The sequence below is a fragment of the Eschrichtius robustus genome, chromosome 19, assembly GCF_028021215.1.
Source record: "Eschrichtius robustus isolate mEscRob2 chromosome 19, mEscRob2.pri, whole genome shotgun sequence".
In the NCBI taxonomy this organism is placed as follows: domain Eukaryota; kingdom Metazoa; phylum Chordata; class Mammalia; order Artiodactyla; family Eschrichtiidae; genus Eschrichtius; species Eschrichtius robustus.
The window spans coordinates 62,959,426-62,975,446 of record NC_090842.1 but is presented as its reverse complement, the minus strand read 5'-3'; the positions used below and the strand labels follow the sequence as shown (position 1 = coordinate 62,975,446).

Below are 16,021 nucleotides of genomic sequence, written 5' to 3'. Positions count from 1 at the left end.
GGTCTCTTCCGCCGGGAGGAAGTGAGCGGAGCGGAGAGGGAAAACAGCGCTCCTTTCCGGTGTAGGGATACAGTTGAAGTAGTTACCGACGAGGGAGGAGTCGTTCGTGAGGTGAGTTCCAGGCGGTGGAAGGATAGTGTTAGTGAGATCGCCTTCCGGTGGGCAAGAGTCTTGGGCTCCTGAGGGAGACTAGGACAGGATTTTGAGTTCCCGACTTCCTGGCAATCCTTAATAGAGCACTCTAGGCGCCCCAAGTTTGAAGCCGGACTGCAGGTCCCAGAAATCCCTGGAGGTAGCCAAACCTTCAGCCGGCAGTTCTCAGGAGAGTTTTAGTTCCACTGCAGACGGATGGGCCGGGGATCCCAGGGGAAAGAGGAGACTGGGACTCCTAGGGGTCTAATGAGTGAGAGTTGAGGAAGAAGCACCCCTTTCCTGGCCTCCGTTTCCCAGACTGTGATGGGGAGGGCGGAGAAGGATTGTGCAGTCGCCTGCCGCCGCCTCCCTGCACCTTTTTGACGGCCGCTTCCCTCTCGGAGTAGCTGTAGGGTTAACGTTTTCCTCTTTGGAGCTTTGGGGTCAGGCAGTCCTGGGTTCACATCCTGATGGTGTTGCTGATTCGGTGTGAACTCGGGTCTTGATGGGTCCTTAAAGGACCCTTGATGGGTCCTTTCACTTTAATATTTTATTATGTTTTATTATGAAAATGTTCCAACTTATATAAAAGTGAGAGAATAATAGAAGAATCCCTATCGCCCAGAGTTACCAGTTATTAATATTTTTTGACATATTGGCTGGGTATTTTTTAAAATTAAATATATAAGGCAAATCCTATCCATCGTGAGATTTCACCCGTAAATACCTCAGGATACGTGTGTAAAAAACAGGGACATTTTAACAACATTGTAAATTAACTATACTTCAACTTTTTAAAAAATTTTTAATTTTTAAAAAGCACACACGCACACAAAAAAGCAGGGACATTTTCTTCCATGACCACAATACTATTACACTTACAAAAGCAACCCTAATATTACCTATTACTTGGTCCATAATCAAATTCTGCTTCTGAAAAAAATGCCTTTAAAAAAAAGAAGTTTCACTTTTTTGAATCAGAATCCATTCAAGTCATTGTTATGTCTCTTAAGTTGCTCTTAATTTCAAACAGTCTCCCCTCCACCCCACCCTGGTTTTTTTTTTGGCAATTGATTCATTGAAGAAACTGGGTCAGTTATTCCGTTATCATCCCACCATCTGAACTTGTCTCTTTGCTTCTTTGAAATGGTGATGGCCTTTCACTTACTCCTCCATTATTCCCGCCGCACCCCCTCTCCCCAACTGCCACACCCTCTCTCTATGGATTAACCTAATCCGGACTTTTCACATAAATGGAATCTTCTTCCTGTCTGGTTTCTTTCACTTAGCATAATGTTGTCAAGGTTCATCCATTTTGTAGCATGTATCAGTACTTCTTTTTAAAACTGAATAATATTCCTTTGTATGAGATACACCATATTTTGTTTATCCACGCGTCAGTCAATGGACATTTGTGTTGTTTCCACTTTTTGGCTATTGTGAATATGCTGCTTGCACTTGTGTACAAGTTTTAGCGTGGACATAAGTTTTCATTTCTTTTGGCGGTGGAACTGCTGAATCAAATGGTAACTCTGTGTTTAGCCTTCTGAGGAACTGCCAGACTTTTCCAAAGTGTTTGCTTCATTTTGCATTCCCACCCTCAGGGTCTGAGGGTTTCAATTTCTCCACACTTGTTATGATCCGACTTTTTCTTTTTTTGGCCATGCCGAGTGGCATGCGGGATCTTCCCCGACCGGGGATCGAACCTGTGTCCCCTGCAGTGGATGAGCGGAGTCTTAACCACCGGACCGCCAGGGAAGTCCATGATCTGACTTTTTTTTTTTTTAGCTTTTTAAATTTTTATTTATTTATTTATTTTAGTTTTGGCTGTGTTGGGTCTTCGTTTCTGTGCGAGGGCTTTCTCTAGTTGCGGCGAGCGGGGCCACTCTTCATCGCGGTGCGCGGGCCTCTCACTGTCGCGGGCTCTCTTGTTGCGGAGCACAAGCTCCAGACGCGCAGGCTCAGTAGTTGTGGCTCACGGGCTTAGTTGCTCCGTGGCATGTGGGATCTTCCCAGACCAGGGCCCGAACCCGTGTCCCTGCATTGGCAGGCAGATTCTCAGCCACTGCGCCACCAGGGAAGCCCATGATCTGACTTTTTGACTGTAGTCATCCTGTGGGTATGAAGTGGTATCTCACTGCTGTTTCTTGTTTTTGTTTTTTTTAAGATTTTTTCAATGGGGACCCTTTTTAAAGTCTTTATTGAATTTGTTACAGTATTGCTTCTGTTTTATGTTTTGTTTTTTTGGCCACGAGGCATGAGGCATGTGGGATGTTCGCTCCTGGACCAGGGATCGAACCCGCACCCCTTGCATTGGAAGGCGAAGTCTTAATCACTGGACCACCAGGGAAGTCCCTCACTGCTGTTTTGACTGCATTTCCTTCATGATTAATGATGTGAAACATTTTTTTTCATGTGCTTATTGGCCATTTATATATCCTCTTTGGAGAAATGTCTGTTTCGATCCTTTGCCCGTTTTTAAATTGGGTTATTTGTCTTTTTATTATTGGGTTGTAAACTTCTTATATATTCTAGATACAATTCCTTTGTCAGACAGGTGATTGGCAACCACCACCTGTTTTGGTACAGCTTGCAAACTAAGAATGGTTTTTAACATTTTTCAATAATTGGAAAAGACCGTAACCAACAAGGACCCACTGTATCTCACAGAGAACTATACTCAATATTTTGTAATACCCTATAAGGGAAAAGAATCTGAAAAAGAATATATATATCTCAATCCCTTTGCTGTACACCTGAAACTAACACAATCCTGTAAATCAACTATACTTCAATTTTTTTAAAATTGGAAAAAAATCAAAAGAAGAATAATATTTTGTGATATGTGATTCAGATACCAGTGTCCATAAAAGAAGTTGTGACAGGGGCCATGTGGCCCACAAAGGTGAAAATCTTTACTCTCTAGCCTTTTCTGGCGGATCCCTGCTATAGCCTCTGGCTTCCTAGAATCAGGAAATTAAATTGAAAGGCTTGATTAATTTAGCTTCAGGCATCTTGGCATGGCTGCTTCAGAGCTGCTAGCTTCACGCCTGGCTGTCCCACTTTCAGGGATGGTGAGATTGATCAGGGGCTTCAGGTAGTGTTTACAGACTTAACGTTTGTCCCCAACCCCACCCGAAATCTTATATCTCCAATATGACTATTTGGAGATAGGACCTTTCCCGAAGTAATTAGGGTTTAATGAGGTCATAAGAGTGGGGTCCTACTCCATGAGGTTGGTGTCCTTAGAAGAGCAGGAGATGCCAGAGGGCAAGCACTCTCTCTGCCCTGTGAGGACACAGCCAGAAGGTGGCCAGCCATCTGCAAACCAGGAGGAGAGGCCTCACCAAAACCCAACCATGGTGCCACCCTGATCTCAGACTTCTGGCCTCCAGAACTGTGAGAAAATAATTGTCTGTTGTGTCAGCCACCCAGTCTATGGCATTTTGTTTTGGCAGTCCTAGCTGACTAATACAGGTAGGAACAGCACAAACATGCCATTGTAAAGCTATGTTTTTCTCCTTTCTACCAGCAAGTATTAACACCCTGCGGATGTCCAGTTGCCATCAGGTGCCTTAGTGAATCAGTTATGTCATCAGGGGTTGCAAAATGGTGGCTTTCCAATTCTTTCATTCCTCCCACATTTCTTTATCCAAGCTGTTTTTCACCTGAGCCACGTCCAAGGATCAGTAGAAGGGAGTGACGTGATCTAAGCTCCCTTTTGAAAAGCTCACCAGGGCTCCTCTGTCAAGGAACAGACTGAGGAAGAGACCAGTTAATTCCTCTGGGCCTCTGTTTTCTCACCTCTAAAATGGGGAGAACCTACCTCAGAGGTTATCCCGAGGACCGAATGCGTTCAGAATTATGAAGCACTTTGCCCAGGGCCTGGTGCATAAGTGTTGGAAGGATGTGATGGTCATTTCTGTTCCTGCAGTGCTTTTGTATTGATTGGATGGATGATTCATTCATTGATTACACACTTCCCCTGGCCCTAGGGTTGGAAGTGGTTAACTGATCCTATCTGACATCTCTGTGCCCCCCAGGTGCCGGGCAGTGCCAGGACCCATCCTGGAGTCCAACCCAGGCCCCGCCTCTAGGGGCTTCTAGTCTGGGGGGAGAAATTCTGAGGGGTGGCAGCTATAATGGACGGAAATCAGGGCATTGTCAGAGCACCAGGAATGCCTAACCCAGGCTACCCAGAAGAGGCGACTCCTGATGGAGCCTGGGAGGAGGAAGGGGACGGGATTTCCAGGCGGAAGGTCCAGGCCTACAGGAGCTGCCCCGTTCCACGCTGAGAGTCAGCACAGTGCCTGAGGCTGCCTGCAGCCAGACAGCATCAGGGATGGTGAAGGCCACAGACTCACATGCCTGGGTCAGACCCCGGCTGCATGACCTTGGGCACCTTCTCCCTGCCTCTGTTTCCTTGTTTGTAGCAACTGTTCGGGTTGTGGCATCCGGTGGAGTTAATATGTATCAAATACTTAGAACAGGGCCAGGTTCACCAAACCTCTTAAATAAATACCAGTCATTATTAATAGAAAATCTCAGACCCTCGCTTTTGCTCTTAGGGAGCTCCCTCTTTCCTGCTTCCAACACATCCTGTTTGTGTCTGTGATTTCCTTGAGTGTAATCGGCCCTTTGGGTTCCTTTAACACAGGTCTCCGCCCCCCTGGGACGGCCTGCAGCATTCATGTGACCCACGCTATTCAAGGGAGGGGGCTCGTAGCATCCTTTAGTTCTCAGAGGGTTCTCTGATCCCAAGAGATTCAGGATTCAAACGAATCAACTGCAGAAAAAGACGGTCGGGAGAGAATAAGGGAGATTTGAATACAAGCTGAATAGTAAAGGATGTTAAGGGATTATTAATGCATTAATGGTATTGTGGTCATGTTTTCTAAACACAGTAGCCACGAGTCCCCAGAGGCTGTGGGGCATTTTGATATGTGGCTAGTGCCCCCGAGGGACTGTGTTTTTTTAATCATTTCATTTTGATTAGTTTAAATTCAAGCACCGATACTGGATTCAATCCCTGGAAAACTTTTAAGTACGTTTGGCACAAGCAGGGCGTGTGAATGTATATTTGCTCCTGTAAATTTTATGAACCCGAAATATAGGACAAGTTTCTCTAATGAAACTTTCGTGTCTGAATTGAGATGTGTTGAGAGAGTGGACTAGATTCTGGATTTTGAAGACTTTGTAGGAGAACGGGAATGAGTTGGCCTTTATTCTTGGATTGTGACCTCCCCGGGAGCTCTGCAGCTGTCACACGGTTAAGGGGGCAGCTCCAGAGCCCGGCTGCCTGGGTTCGAGTCTGGCTCTGTTGCCACTTCCCAGCTGGGGGACTCCATGGGCCTGTTTTCTCCTCTGTAAAATGGGAAGGAGGATATATAACAGCTGATGTTACTTTGGATGTGGCCTCTCTGAAAAGCTAGTGATGTGAGATGGTAGTAGTTCTGTTTTCTCTTTTGAGGTTTTCCTCACTGAGGAGACAATAAAGCTGCTGACCCCTGGTCAACCCTGGTCAGCGGTTCTCAAACTTTTTGGTCTCAGGACCTTAAAAATCATCAAGGACTCCAAAAAGCTTTTGTTTGTGGGAGTTCTGTCTAGCAGGATTTGCCGTATCAGGGGAATTCCCCCGGCAGTCCAGTGGTTAGGACTCGGCACTTTCACTGCTGAGGGCCTGGGTTCGATCCCTGGTCAGGAAAGTAAGATCCTGCAAGCCTCGCTGCATGGCCGAAAGAAAAAAAGATTTGCCATATCAGAAAGGGAAACAGACATGAAACTGTCTTTATTGAGATATAATCCACATGACACAAAACTCACCGATTTAAAGTATACAATTCGTGGTTTTCCGTATAATCACTGTTTTTGCAACCATCACCATTTTCTGACTTCAGGACATTTTCATCACTGCAGAAAGAAACCCCATACCCCTTAGCAGCCACTGCATGCCCCCCCCCTCCCGGTCCCCCCTTCTCCCAGCCTGTGGCAACCACCAATCTGCTTTCTGTCTCTATGGATCTGCCCATTCTGGACCTTTCACATAAATGGAATCAACAACACGTGGACTTTTGTACCTGGCTCTGTTCACTCCACATGATATAACAGACATTTTTAAAACCCAAGGATGTACAAGCACAAGTCACACAGCCTCTGGAAAACCCCACTGGACACTCGAGAGAAGGAGAGGAACAAAGGCAAACACATTTGTTTTATTTATTTATTTTTAGAGAGCTCTTTTTATATTTATTTATTTATTTATTTGGCTGCGCTGGGTCTTAGTTGCAGCACGTGGGATCTTCGTTGCGGCATGCAGGATCTTTAGTTGGAGCACGCGAACTCTTAGTTGCGGCATGTGTGTGGGATCTAGTTCCCTGACCAGGGATCGAACCCACGCCCCCTGCGTTGAGAGCACAGAGTCTTAGCCACTGGACCACCAGGGAAGTCCCAAACATGATTTAGTATTACAGAAATAGTTTCGTGGACTCCCTGAAACTATCTTAGGGACCCCTGGGGTCCCTGGACCTTCCTTTGAGAACCACTGCCCTAGGCAAATGGCTTCACTTCTGTGCCTGAGTTTGCCTCTCTCCAAAGTGGAGATGGGGATGGCACGGACCTCAGAGGGTGGCTGAGGTTGGACGACTGAGAGCTGGCCTGGGGGTCAGGGGTCAAGCAGTGTCCCTTGGGATTACTCCCATGACCGCCTGGCGAAGTAAAGAGGTGCTCCATCTATAGCGGTTCCTCTCTCTCTCAGAGGGAAAATGTCCCGGTCCACAAAGCCAGAGAACTTGGCCACAAGACAAGCAGCCCAGTGCCAAATACCGCAGAGGGTCAAGGCAGTTGACAGCTAAGAATAGAGTGGGGAATTTGTCCCCGAGGAGGTGAACTCGACCTTCATGAGTGCCAGTGGGGAGGGGGGAGCTGGGGCGGAAGCCAGGGGGCCAGGGCGGAGGAGGGGGATGGCAGGTGAGGTGGCAGCAGGTGCTGGGCTTGCTCCAAAGCTGGGGGTGAGGGGAAGCTGGAGGAGGGGCGGTGGATGGAGTTGGGGTGTTTCACCAAGGTTACCTTCTGCAAGCAGCACCGTGGCCGCAACTGGGGTGATAGAAATGTTCCGCATCTCGATTTGGGGGGGTAGTTACGAGGGTGTATGCAATTGTCAAAACCTATCAAGCTGCATCCTTAAGGTCTGTGCATCTATTCTATGTAAATATACCTACAAAACAGAAAATGGGTTTCTGGGAGGAAGACGCCAGTAGGGGGAGTGCGAGATCTGTAGCTCAAGGAGAGGTTTGTGTTTGAGTGTGAAAGTGAAAGGCAAGTTTCTGAAAGCATCCCGAACCGGAAAATAAAGATGAAGTTGCTTTTTTACATTTTGGGATCTCCTGGTTGTGCCTCCCTCCCCCACCTTCTGGATCCTCCTTGCAGCCACAGAGCCAGAGAGACTATTTCCTGAACATTCCATATGCCATGCTCTGAGTGTGACCTCATTTAGTCCACACAGCAATCCAGTCGTGTCAACTAGAGCCCATGGTTCTCCCCACTTCTTACCAAAGGACTCAGAGAGTCAGTTACAAGTCCAGAGTCACAGCCAGTAGGGGGCCAACCTTGGACTCAAGCCCAGGCAGGTCTTATTTCTTTGGTCCATATAACCCCCTCCTTCTTGTTCCATTTATTCTTGTTTATCCCCTAGTCAGTCCCCTCCCCTACGTGGGCGATCATTCTTACATGCATCATCTTTTGTTTGCAGGTGTTTAAAATGCATCATTCTGTGCACGTGCAGATTGTTGTATTTCTTACTTTTCTCACCCAGCATTGTGTTTTTAAGATCCACCCACAGGAATTCCCTGTTGGTCTGGTGGTTAGGACTCCGCGCTTTCACTGCCAAGGGCGAGGCTTCAATCCCTGGTTGGGAAACTAAGACTCCACAAGCTGCGTGGCACTGCCGAAAGAAAAAAAGTCACCCACGGTGCTCTGTACACACCCAGTCAGTTGCATCTCACTGCTGGGTGGTCTCCTTGAGGGGCAGTCACTATCCATTCCGCGAGGGCGGGATATTCAGTTGCCTTTGACTCCCCTCCAGTATAAATAACACCACTGTGAACATCCTCATACGTGCTCCCTAGTGGGTGTCGCCTTTGGGGCGCATACACCCAAGTGCAGAATCGCCTGCACTCACTTTGCTGAAGTACCACCAGCCTGTGTTCCCCCAGCATCACCAGAGGGGATTCCTATCACCCACCCTCACCCTATCCAGCTCCTATGTTATCCAGCTCTCAAAGTTTCGCCCACCAGCCTAGTGATAGATTTAAAATGATGTCTCACTGTGCTTTTCCTGTGAGGAGAATTTGAGGCATCTCTCCATCTACCTGTTAGTCTTTGAGCTTCTTCTGTAAATCGCCTCTTCATATCCTCTGCTCATTTTCCTATTGGGGTAGCTGGGTTTTTCTTGTTGATTTGCCAGAGTTCCACGTACAGTCAGTTCTGCTCTAACACTTGTTTTGAAAACTCGAGATTTATTCCAGTGCGATTGACACATTAGGGAACAATTTGAGCATAAGACATGTTGCACCTAAAGGAACCCAGGTGCGCTTGGTTGAAATGAGCGTGTAGGCATACACAGAGCACACGCTCAACACATCCAGAACATCTACTGGGCGCTTCAGTTCCCCACTTGTGTTACGAGCCCCACTGATCACATCTGGTGCTAGAACTTTCCGTTAGATAACCCTCCTTCCACCACCTCACAGTAACTCACAATGTGTACCCCTTCGGACACCACTTCCACAAGCAAACTTCAGGTCTTTTTCAGGGTTAATTGCCATATTTTTTTTTTGGAGGTATAGGCATTTCTTAACCATTTAACGTGTGCAAAACTCTCTTCCCCTGCCCCACTCCCAGCTTTCCCATCAGATCAGATCGGGGGCCAGAAAGGTCCAGTCCTCTCTGCCTGGGCTCCCTCTGGTCACACAGCCCTGCAGCTGCCCCTTCCTTACCCCCCGGGATGACGCGCCACGGCAAGAACTGCACGGCGGGGGCCGTCTACACCTACCATGAGAAGAAGAAGGACACAGGTACTGGGGTTGGGAGGGGGGGCAAATGGACCCTGAAGTCCCCATGTTACTTTGCTCCTCTGGTTGTGCTTTCTGGGCATGTGTCTTTCCCCTGACCATGTAAGTAACAGCCACGTGACTGATGGTCATGACTGGAAACGTAACAGCCCACGTGAGCCAGCGACCTTCTCCCTGCCTTGTCGTGGGCACTGCGTTAAGTGCCTTCCATGCTAAGCCTCCCGAACACCCACTGAGGAAGGAATCACTGTTGTCAGGCCATATTCCAGAGGTGGAAACTGAGGCCCAGAGAGGTACAGACGCTTAAGCTTGGTCACAGAGCCAGAAGGCCCGAGGGGAGCCAGTTACGAGCCTCTTCCCCGAGCTGCCTCAGGGACAGGGCCTGTCTGTCACTCATCCTCTGGGGATGAACGCCTTCCTGTGGGTTGTGCAGCCTTGTCCCCAACGCAGACGCACAGCCCAAGCTCTTGACTGCCTGTTCTCTGAGTCCCCCCACCTCGGAGTCCTCTCTGTGCCTTTCTCTCCGAGTTTGGAGAAGGGCACATCTCCTGCCTGTTCTCTGAGTCCCCCCACCTCGGAGTCCTCTCTGTGCCTTTCTCTCCGGGTTTGGAGAAGGGCACATCTCCTGCCTCTCCATCCCTCTACCTCTCTCCGTCCCCAGTGGCCTCAGGCTACGGCACCCAGAACATTCGACTGAGCCGGGATGCCGTCAAGGACTTCGATTGCTGCTGCCTCTCTCTGCAGCCCTGCCACGACCCTGTTGTTACGTAAGCTGGGAACGCGGGTGGGCGGGTCAGGGTGGCGAGGGCAAGGGAACCGCCAGGAGGGGGCTGCACAGCCAGGGCGCCCTGGCAAGCCACCTACCCTCCCGCAGCCTCAGTGTTCTCCTCTGAGACATGGGCATGATCCTAGTACGCTTCATGGGGTGTGGAAAAGAATACATTCACAATAGAGGGTAGGGCTCCTGGAAAGTTGCTAGCCCATAATAACAGCTCACGTGTGGAGTGCTTACTGTTACCTGCCTCTTAGCGTCTGGCAAAGGCTTCAGTGAGATAATGGGTAGAAGATACTTAGTCCACTGACTAAATATGTGCTCAACTACTGGTCCATTTTGTAGACATCGCGATGAGAGTAGATCGTGGTTCAGGGTCCCCGAGGCCACCGGGAGGCTCAATGGTTCACTAGAAGAACCCATAGAACTCAGCAAAGCAGTTATCCTCAAATGACAGTTTATGACAGCAAAAGGTTACAGATTAAAACCAGCAATGGGGGTGGTTTCCCAGGCAGTCCAGTGGTTAAGACTCCGAGCTTCCAGCGCAGGGGGCGTGGGTTTGATCCCTGGTCGGGGAACTAAGATCCCACATGCCGGGCTTCCCTGGTGGTGCAGTGGTTAAGAATCCGCCTGCCAATACAGGGGACACGGGCTTGATCCCCAGTCCGGGAAGATCCCACATACCACAGAGCAACTAAACCCATGCACCACAACTACTGAGCCTGTGCTCTAGAGCCCGTGAGCCACAACCACTGAAGCCCACGCACCTAGAGCCCATGCTCCACAACAAGAGAAGCCACTGCAATGAGAAGCCCGCCCACCGCAACGAAGAGTAGCCCCTGCTCGCCGCAACTAGAGAAAGCCCGTACGCAGCAACAAAGACCCAACGCAGCCAAAAATAAATAAATAAAATAATATAAAAGATCCCACATGCCGCGTGGCACGGCCAAAAAAAATTTTTTAAATAAATAAAATCAGTGGGAAAAGACAGATGGGGCAGAGTCCCAGAGAGACCAGGCACAAGCTTCCTTTGTCTCTCTCAGTAGAGTCGCAGGAAAGCGCTTAATTTTCACAGCAGCAGTTACTACCCACCAGGAAGCTCGCTCCAGCCTTGGTGTCCAGGGTTTTTATTGGCGGTTAGTCACCTAGGCCTGGCTGACCTTGGTCTTCAGCCCCTCCAGAGGTCCAGCTCACACCACATGGTCCCAGCCTCCCAGGCAAACAGAGACACTCTTAACAGGCAGGACATTCCAAGGCCTAGAGGTGCCCTCCCAGGAGCCAGTCCTTTGGCTGGAATGTGCAGGGTTTGGACAGCCCAGGCCTGCTGAGCTAACCCTTTACGGCGCGAGATTTTGCCTATGCATCAGAGAACATTATAAAGCCAGGAGAGTGAAAACAGTGCGGTCACCTCAGAGAGCTAAGCCGAGCCCTGAGTGAGCAGCTGCCTATAAGACGCTTAGTGGTTGCCCTGGGCAGGGAGCTGATGTTTGGCAGGTGACTTAACCTCTGGCCATGTGGCCTGGGCCAGGCCCTGTTTTCTCATCCCTTCCTCTCTTTGCAGCCCCGATGGCTACCTGTATGAGCGGGAGGCAATCCTAGAGTACATTTTGCACCAGAAGAAGGAGATCGCCCGGCAGATGAAGGTGGTGGGGCTGGGAGAAGGGGGTGCAGGCGTGGGTAGGCAGTTTCGATGCTGGGCCTCCCGTCTAAATTCCTCCCCGCCCAGGCCTCTGCCTGTGCTGTTCCCTCTGCCGGGCACACCATCCCCTCCCACTTCTGGTTAAATTCTTCTCGTTCTCCAGATTTCAGCCCAGGTGTTGCCTCCTCTGGCCTCTTGCTAGTCCAGGGCCCTGAGAGCCTGCCCCTGTCACCTCTTCTTTGGCACTTGTCACAGTTGTGACTCTACCTGTGGCTGTCTGATACAGGACCCAGGGGCAGGGAGCAGGGCTCTCACCCACCCCAAGGCCCTAGGTTCTCGGGACATACTTGGTAAATGAGTGGATGCCAGCTCATCTCCTTGGGCCTCAGTTTTATTGTCTCTAAAATGGGCTGACAGGGCCAAACTAGAGGGCACTGCAGGGCATGCGGGAAATGCTCACAGATAAGAAATTTTTAGGCATTTTCTTGGAGCCAGGCCCACCTTCCATGGCTGAGCTCATTTTGTGGCTAGGAGGGACCCAGTCTCCCTCCTTGTTCTGCCGGCTTTTCCGGAGCTCAGGAAGCACTGGGGGCCAGATTCTTGTTGAGCTTTTGGTCTGTAGTGCGTGGCTTCCCCTGTGCCCAGGTCCTCCACCCGGACTGGTGGCCCCCTCGTCGTGGAGCCCACCTCGGAAGCCTTCCCGAGCATCAGTCAGCGTCAGCGTTCCCTCCTTGCTCACTGGGTGGCCAGAGCAGTGTCTCCTCTTGCCCTCACGCTGCCTGAGCCTTCATGGCTCCATAAACCTTCTCTGCTCCCTACTATCCTGGAACTCGGGCCCTTGAGGGCAGGGACAGAGTCTACACTGCATGGACTGTATAATAGATAAGTGATAAGATATACTGTATAATTAATATCATATGGCCCAAAATTACATTTATTGAGCACTTACTATGTGCCAGGCCAGGTGCTAAGTGTTTTAAAAAATCATCGTGTGTAACCCTCCCAGTGAGCCTCCGAGGTAGGTCACCATTGTCAGCCTGTTTTACGGATGAAGAAACTGAGGCCAGGAGAGGTCACAGTGCTTACTGGAGGCCACAGAGCTAATCAGTGACAAAGGCAGGGTTTGAGCTCTGGCGGTCTGCCTTCAGCCAAGCTGTTGACCACCGAGTCCCAAACCAGCTAAACTGGAAATGGCTTAACCGTCCTACAGTTGGTGAAGGGACAAGCAAAGGCAGCAGAGGCACACCATGGGTGACTGTGCAGCCGATTAAAGATTCACACCCAGGCAGTCACCAGCCTCTAGCAAACAGAGCCTCTGCCAGGAACCTCCCCTGTATGGGTTCCAGTTCACCCACCTTTAAATTCAAAGAGGCACCCCAGCCCCCACCTAGGGTGCCCCAAACTCACAAGCCGCAGGAGGATGCCTAGCTCGCTTCTGCCTGGCTGCCCGTAGGCCTACGAGAAGCAGCGGGGCGTCCGGCGCGAGGAGCAGCAGGAGCTGCGGCGGGCGGCCGCGCAGGACCAGGTGCGGGGCTTCCTGGAGAAGGAGGCGGCCATCGTGAGCCGGCCCCTCAACCCCTTCACGCCCAAGGCCGCCTCCGGGAACTGCCCCGGTGAGAGAGAAGTGCACATGCGAGTGGGTGGGGGTCCCGCGGGGCCGGGTGCCTCCCTGGGTGCGGCGTCCGAACCCCTCTCCCCGCCCCCGCAGATGATGCCCGACCCGGGTCCAGCGCGGGCCCCACAGGCAAGGACAAGGACAAAGCGCTGCCCAGCTTCTGGATCCCGTCGCTCACCCCCGAGGCCAAGGCCACCAAGCTGGAGAAGCCGGTGAGCCGCCTACCCCAGCAAGCGCCCGTGTGTGCCCACTTTGCCAGAGAGAGCCAGGGTCCTGAGGGCCCTCTCCCCTCCCTCACAGGGACCCCCATCCTCCCTCCACCTGGCTCTAGCCCCGCCTGTTGACTCGGCCCCCCCTCCTGCTCCCCAGTCGCGCATCGTGACCTGCCCCATGTCCGGGAAGCCGCTGCGCATGTCCGACCTGACGCCCGTGCGCTTCACGCCGCTCGACAACTCCGTGGACCGCGTGGGGCTCATCACGCGCAGCGAGCGCTACGTGTGCGCCGTGACCCGCGACAGCCTGAGCAACGCCACGCCGTGCGCTGTCCTGCGGCCCTCGTGAGTCACCTGGGGGACAGCCTGGGGACCTGCGGGACGGGGCGGGCTTGGGGTGCGGCTTTCTCTTTGGGGCGGGGCCTCTGATCGTTGTACCCCACCGTCACCCTCACTGCAGTGGGGCCGTGGTCACCGTGGAGTGCGTGGAGAAGCTGATTCGCAAGGACATGGTGGACCCCGTGACCGGAGAGAAGCTCACGGACCGCGACATCATCGTGCTGCAGCGGGTGAGTGGCACCCCTCCTCCCTGTCCCCTCGCCTTCCGGTAACCCCGACCTGCTTCCAGAGGGCCCACCCCCTTACCGAGGCCCCGCCCCACCAAGGGGGCGGGGCCCAACCTCACCTCGCGGGCTAGGGAACCCCGACGGCAGCCCAGCTCCCCGACGCCTCTCCTCCTCCTCCTCCTTCTCTAGGGCGGCACGGGCTTCGCGGGCTCCGGAGTGAAGCTGCAGGCCGAGAAGTCCCGGCCGGTGATGCAGGCCTGAGCGCACGGGAAACCAAATAAATGGGCTTGTTGGACGCGACAGGCCGTGTGGCGCCTTCATTCACCGCGCCGGAGCCCGGTGACGGCGTGCGCTCAGGAATGACTGCACTTTGAAAGCGTGGGCTAAGAATATTTGATGTGTTCTCACGTTAAGAGTAATATCTGAATCGAATGCAAACGCACAGCTTTAAATGGGTTGAGTGGCCAGAAGCTGGAGTCTGGGCCGCGACCACAGGAGGGCGCCACTTTAACGGACTATAGAAATCCCCGCACTTTCTTTTGAGTTAAGCCAAATTTGAAGCCCAGGAGGCGACCCGGAACGCGTACCCCGTTGTAAAGTTTGATAAGACACGCAAAGGAAATGAAGTGCTGTGTGTGACTGAGAAAGCGAACAGCCGGCATCCTGTCTAGAGAAGGCAGTCAGGAACACTCCCTCCCCCACCACCTGGAGGCTGGAGGGTGAAGAGGAAGAAGAAACCACAAGTGCAGAGTCCCGGAGGCAGCAAAGTACTTGGCAGGTGTGAAGAGAGGGAGGAGTTCAGAGCAACCAGGCCTAGTGGACCTGCCCAGAGTTCAGACTTGACTAGGAGGGCAGGGGTGGCCTTTAAAGCTATGTTTTTAATAACCATTGAATCACAAAAGCAGACCCTGTGCAGTGTGGAGAACCAGAGCATACAGTCAAGCAAAGATTGCAAAAATAAAGACTTAAAAGTCCTGACTGTCTGAGCGATACCCGGGTCCTGTCCTTCCAGGTCTTTCTCACACGAGTTTTTTCAACAAAGTGAGATTTCCATGCAAATACTTTTCTGTTCATTGAACAGTCTCTACCTTTTCATTTTGGTAAAAGGTCTTCTCATCTAATGCCCAGGCGAGATTCAGAGTGTCCTTGAGTGCTGGGCAAGCCCCTGTCTGGTACAGGACCAGTTGGTGTGTCCGGCTGCAGGGAAAGGTGTTAGCAAGAGGGTGGGTCATCCTTGCACCCTGGGGAGCCCCGGAAACCCAGCAGTTCCTCAGACGCTTCTAGACCCTTCCCTTGGTCCCTAAGAGCCCTCATGCCCCACTCTTGGGCTCCCAGTCCCTCGTTTTGGGAGAAGAATGCTTGTACCCATTTTGCAGAACAGCCCACTGAGGCTGAGAAGACAACGTGCTCAAAGTCACACTGCTCAAGGCCATAGCTGAGCCCAGGTTCACCCAGAGGTCAGCCACCTCCAGATATCTGCACCCCTCCTCATTCAGTCCTGCCCTCCTCCACATCCTTTGCACCCTTCCTCCCCTAGGTTTCCCACACTACCACCCACAGACCTCTCCACCTTGGCAAGCTCCCACCCCATCCCTTTACCCAGAATGATAGAGATCGTCCCTCCTTCTCTAAACACCCCCCAATCCCTGTCCTCTTAAGAGCTCTCAACCACCCCGAGTCTTTTCTCTCAGTCCTCCCCACCCAAGGATCCTGTTTATGTGTAGTGCAGACCATGCCCCACCCCAAATAAAGATGTAAAGGTGCAAGATTGGAAATTCTGGATTTCCACAAGGAGCCTAAATCCCACTCTTTAGTTCACAGGCCCTTTGAGACACTCTGCGGGGAGGGGTGGGGTGTGAGTCAAGGTCCTCACTCTAAGCCATAGGTTTCCTTTAAGATTTCAAAGGTAACAAGGAGAGGAAGCAAGAGTCAGACCACAGCTGAAGCTGTGGCAGAAGGGCGGGACGGGAAGTGGAGACAAATTTTGTGTTTTCTCAGCAGAGGTTCCTTAGACACT

General features: G+C 51.5%; 1 protein-coding gene across 1 annotated transcript; it reads left to right on the top strand.

Annotated features, from left to right (window-relative positions):
• The first annotated feature begins 3 nt into the window (after positions 1–3).
• NOSIP (nitric oxide synthase interacting protein) lies at positions 4–14,987 on the top strand. The gene is made up of 9 exons (XM_068528298.1): positions 4–111; positions 9,031–9,203; positions 9,862–9,967; positions 11,534–11,615; positions 13,065–13,224; positions 13,320–13,438; positions 13,596–13,783; positions 13,899–14,007; positions 14,194–14,987. The coding sequence occupies exons 2-9, from the start codon at positions 9,134–9,136 to the stop codon at positions 14,263–14,265; spliced, it is 906 nt and encodes a 301-aa protein (XP_068384399.1). The 5' UTR covers positions 4–111; positions 9,031–9,133; the 3' UTR covers positions 14,266–14,987.
• Positions 14,988–16,021: the final 1,034 nt, after the last annotated feature.

Excerpts from the sequence above, each read along its gene's own strand:
- NOSIP (XM_068528298.1), top strand. The coding sequence starts at position 9,134 with ATGACGCGCCACGGCAAGAACTGCACGGCGGGGGCCGTCTACACCTAC. Across the intron at positions 9,968-11,533 it reads TGCCACGACCCTGTTGTTAC|CCCCGATGGCTACCTGTATG; the intron begins GTAAGCTGGGAA and ends CTCTCTTTGCAG. Across the intron at positions 14,008-14,193 it reads ACATCATCGTGCTGCAGCGG|GGCGGCACGGGCTTCGCGGG; the intron begins GTGAGTGGCACC and ends CTCCTTCTCTAG.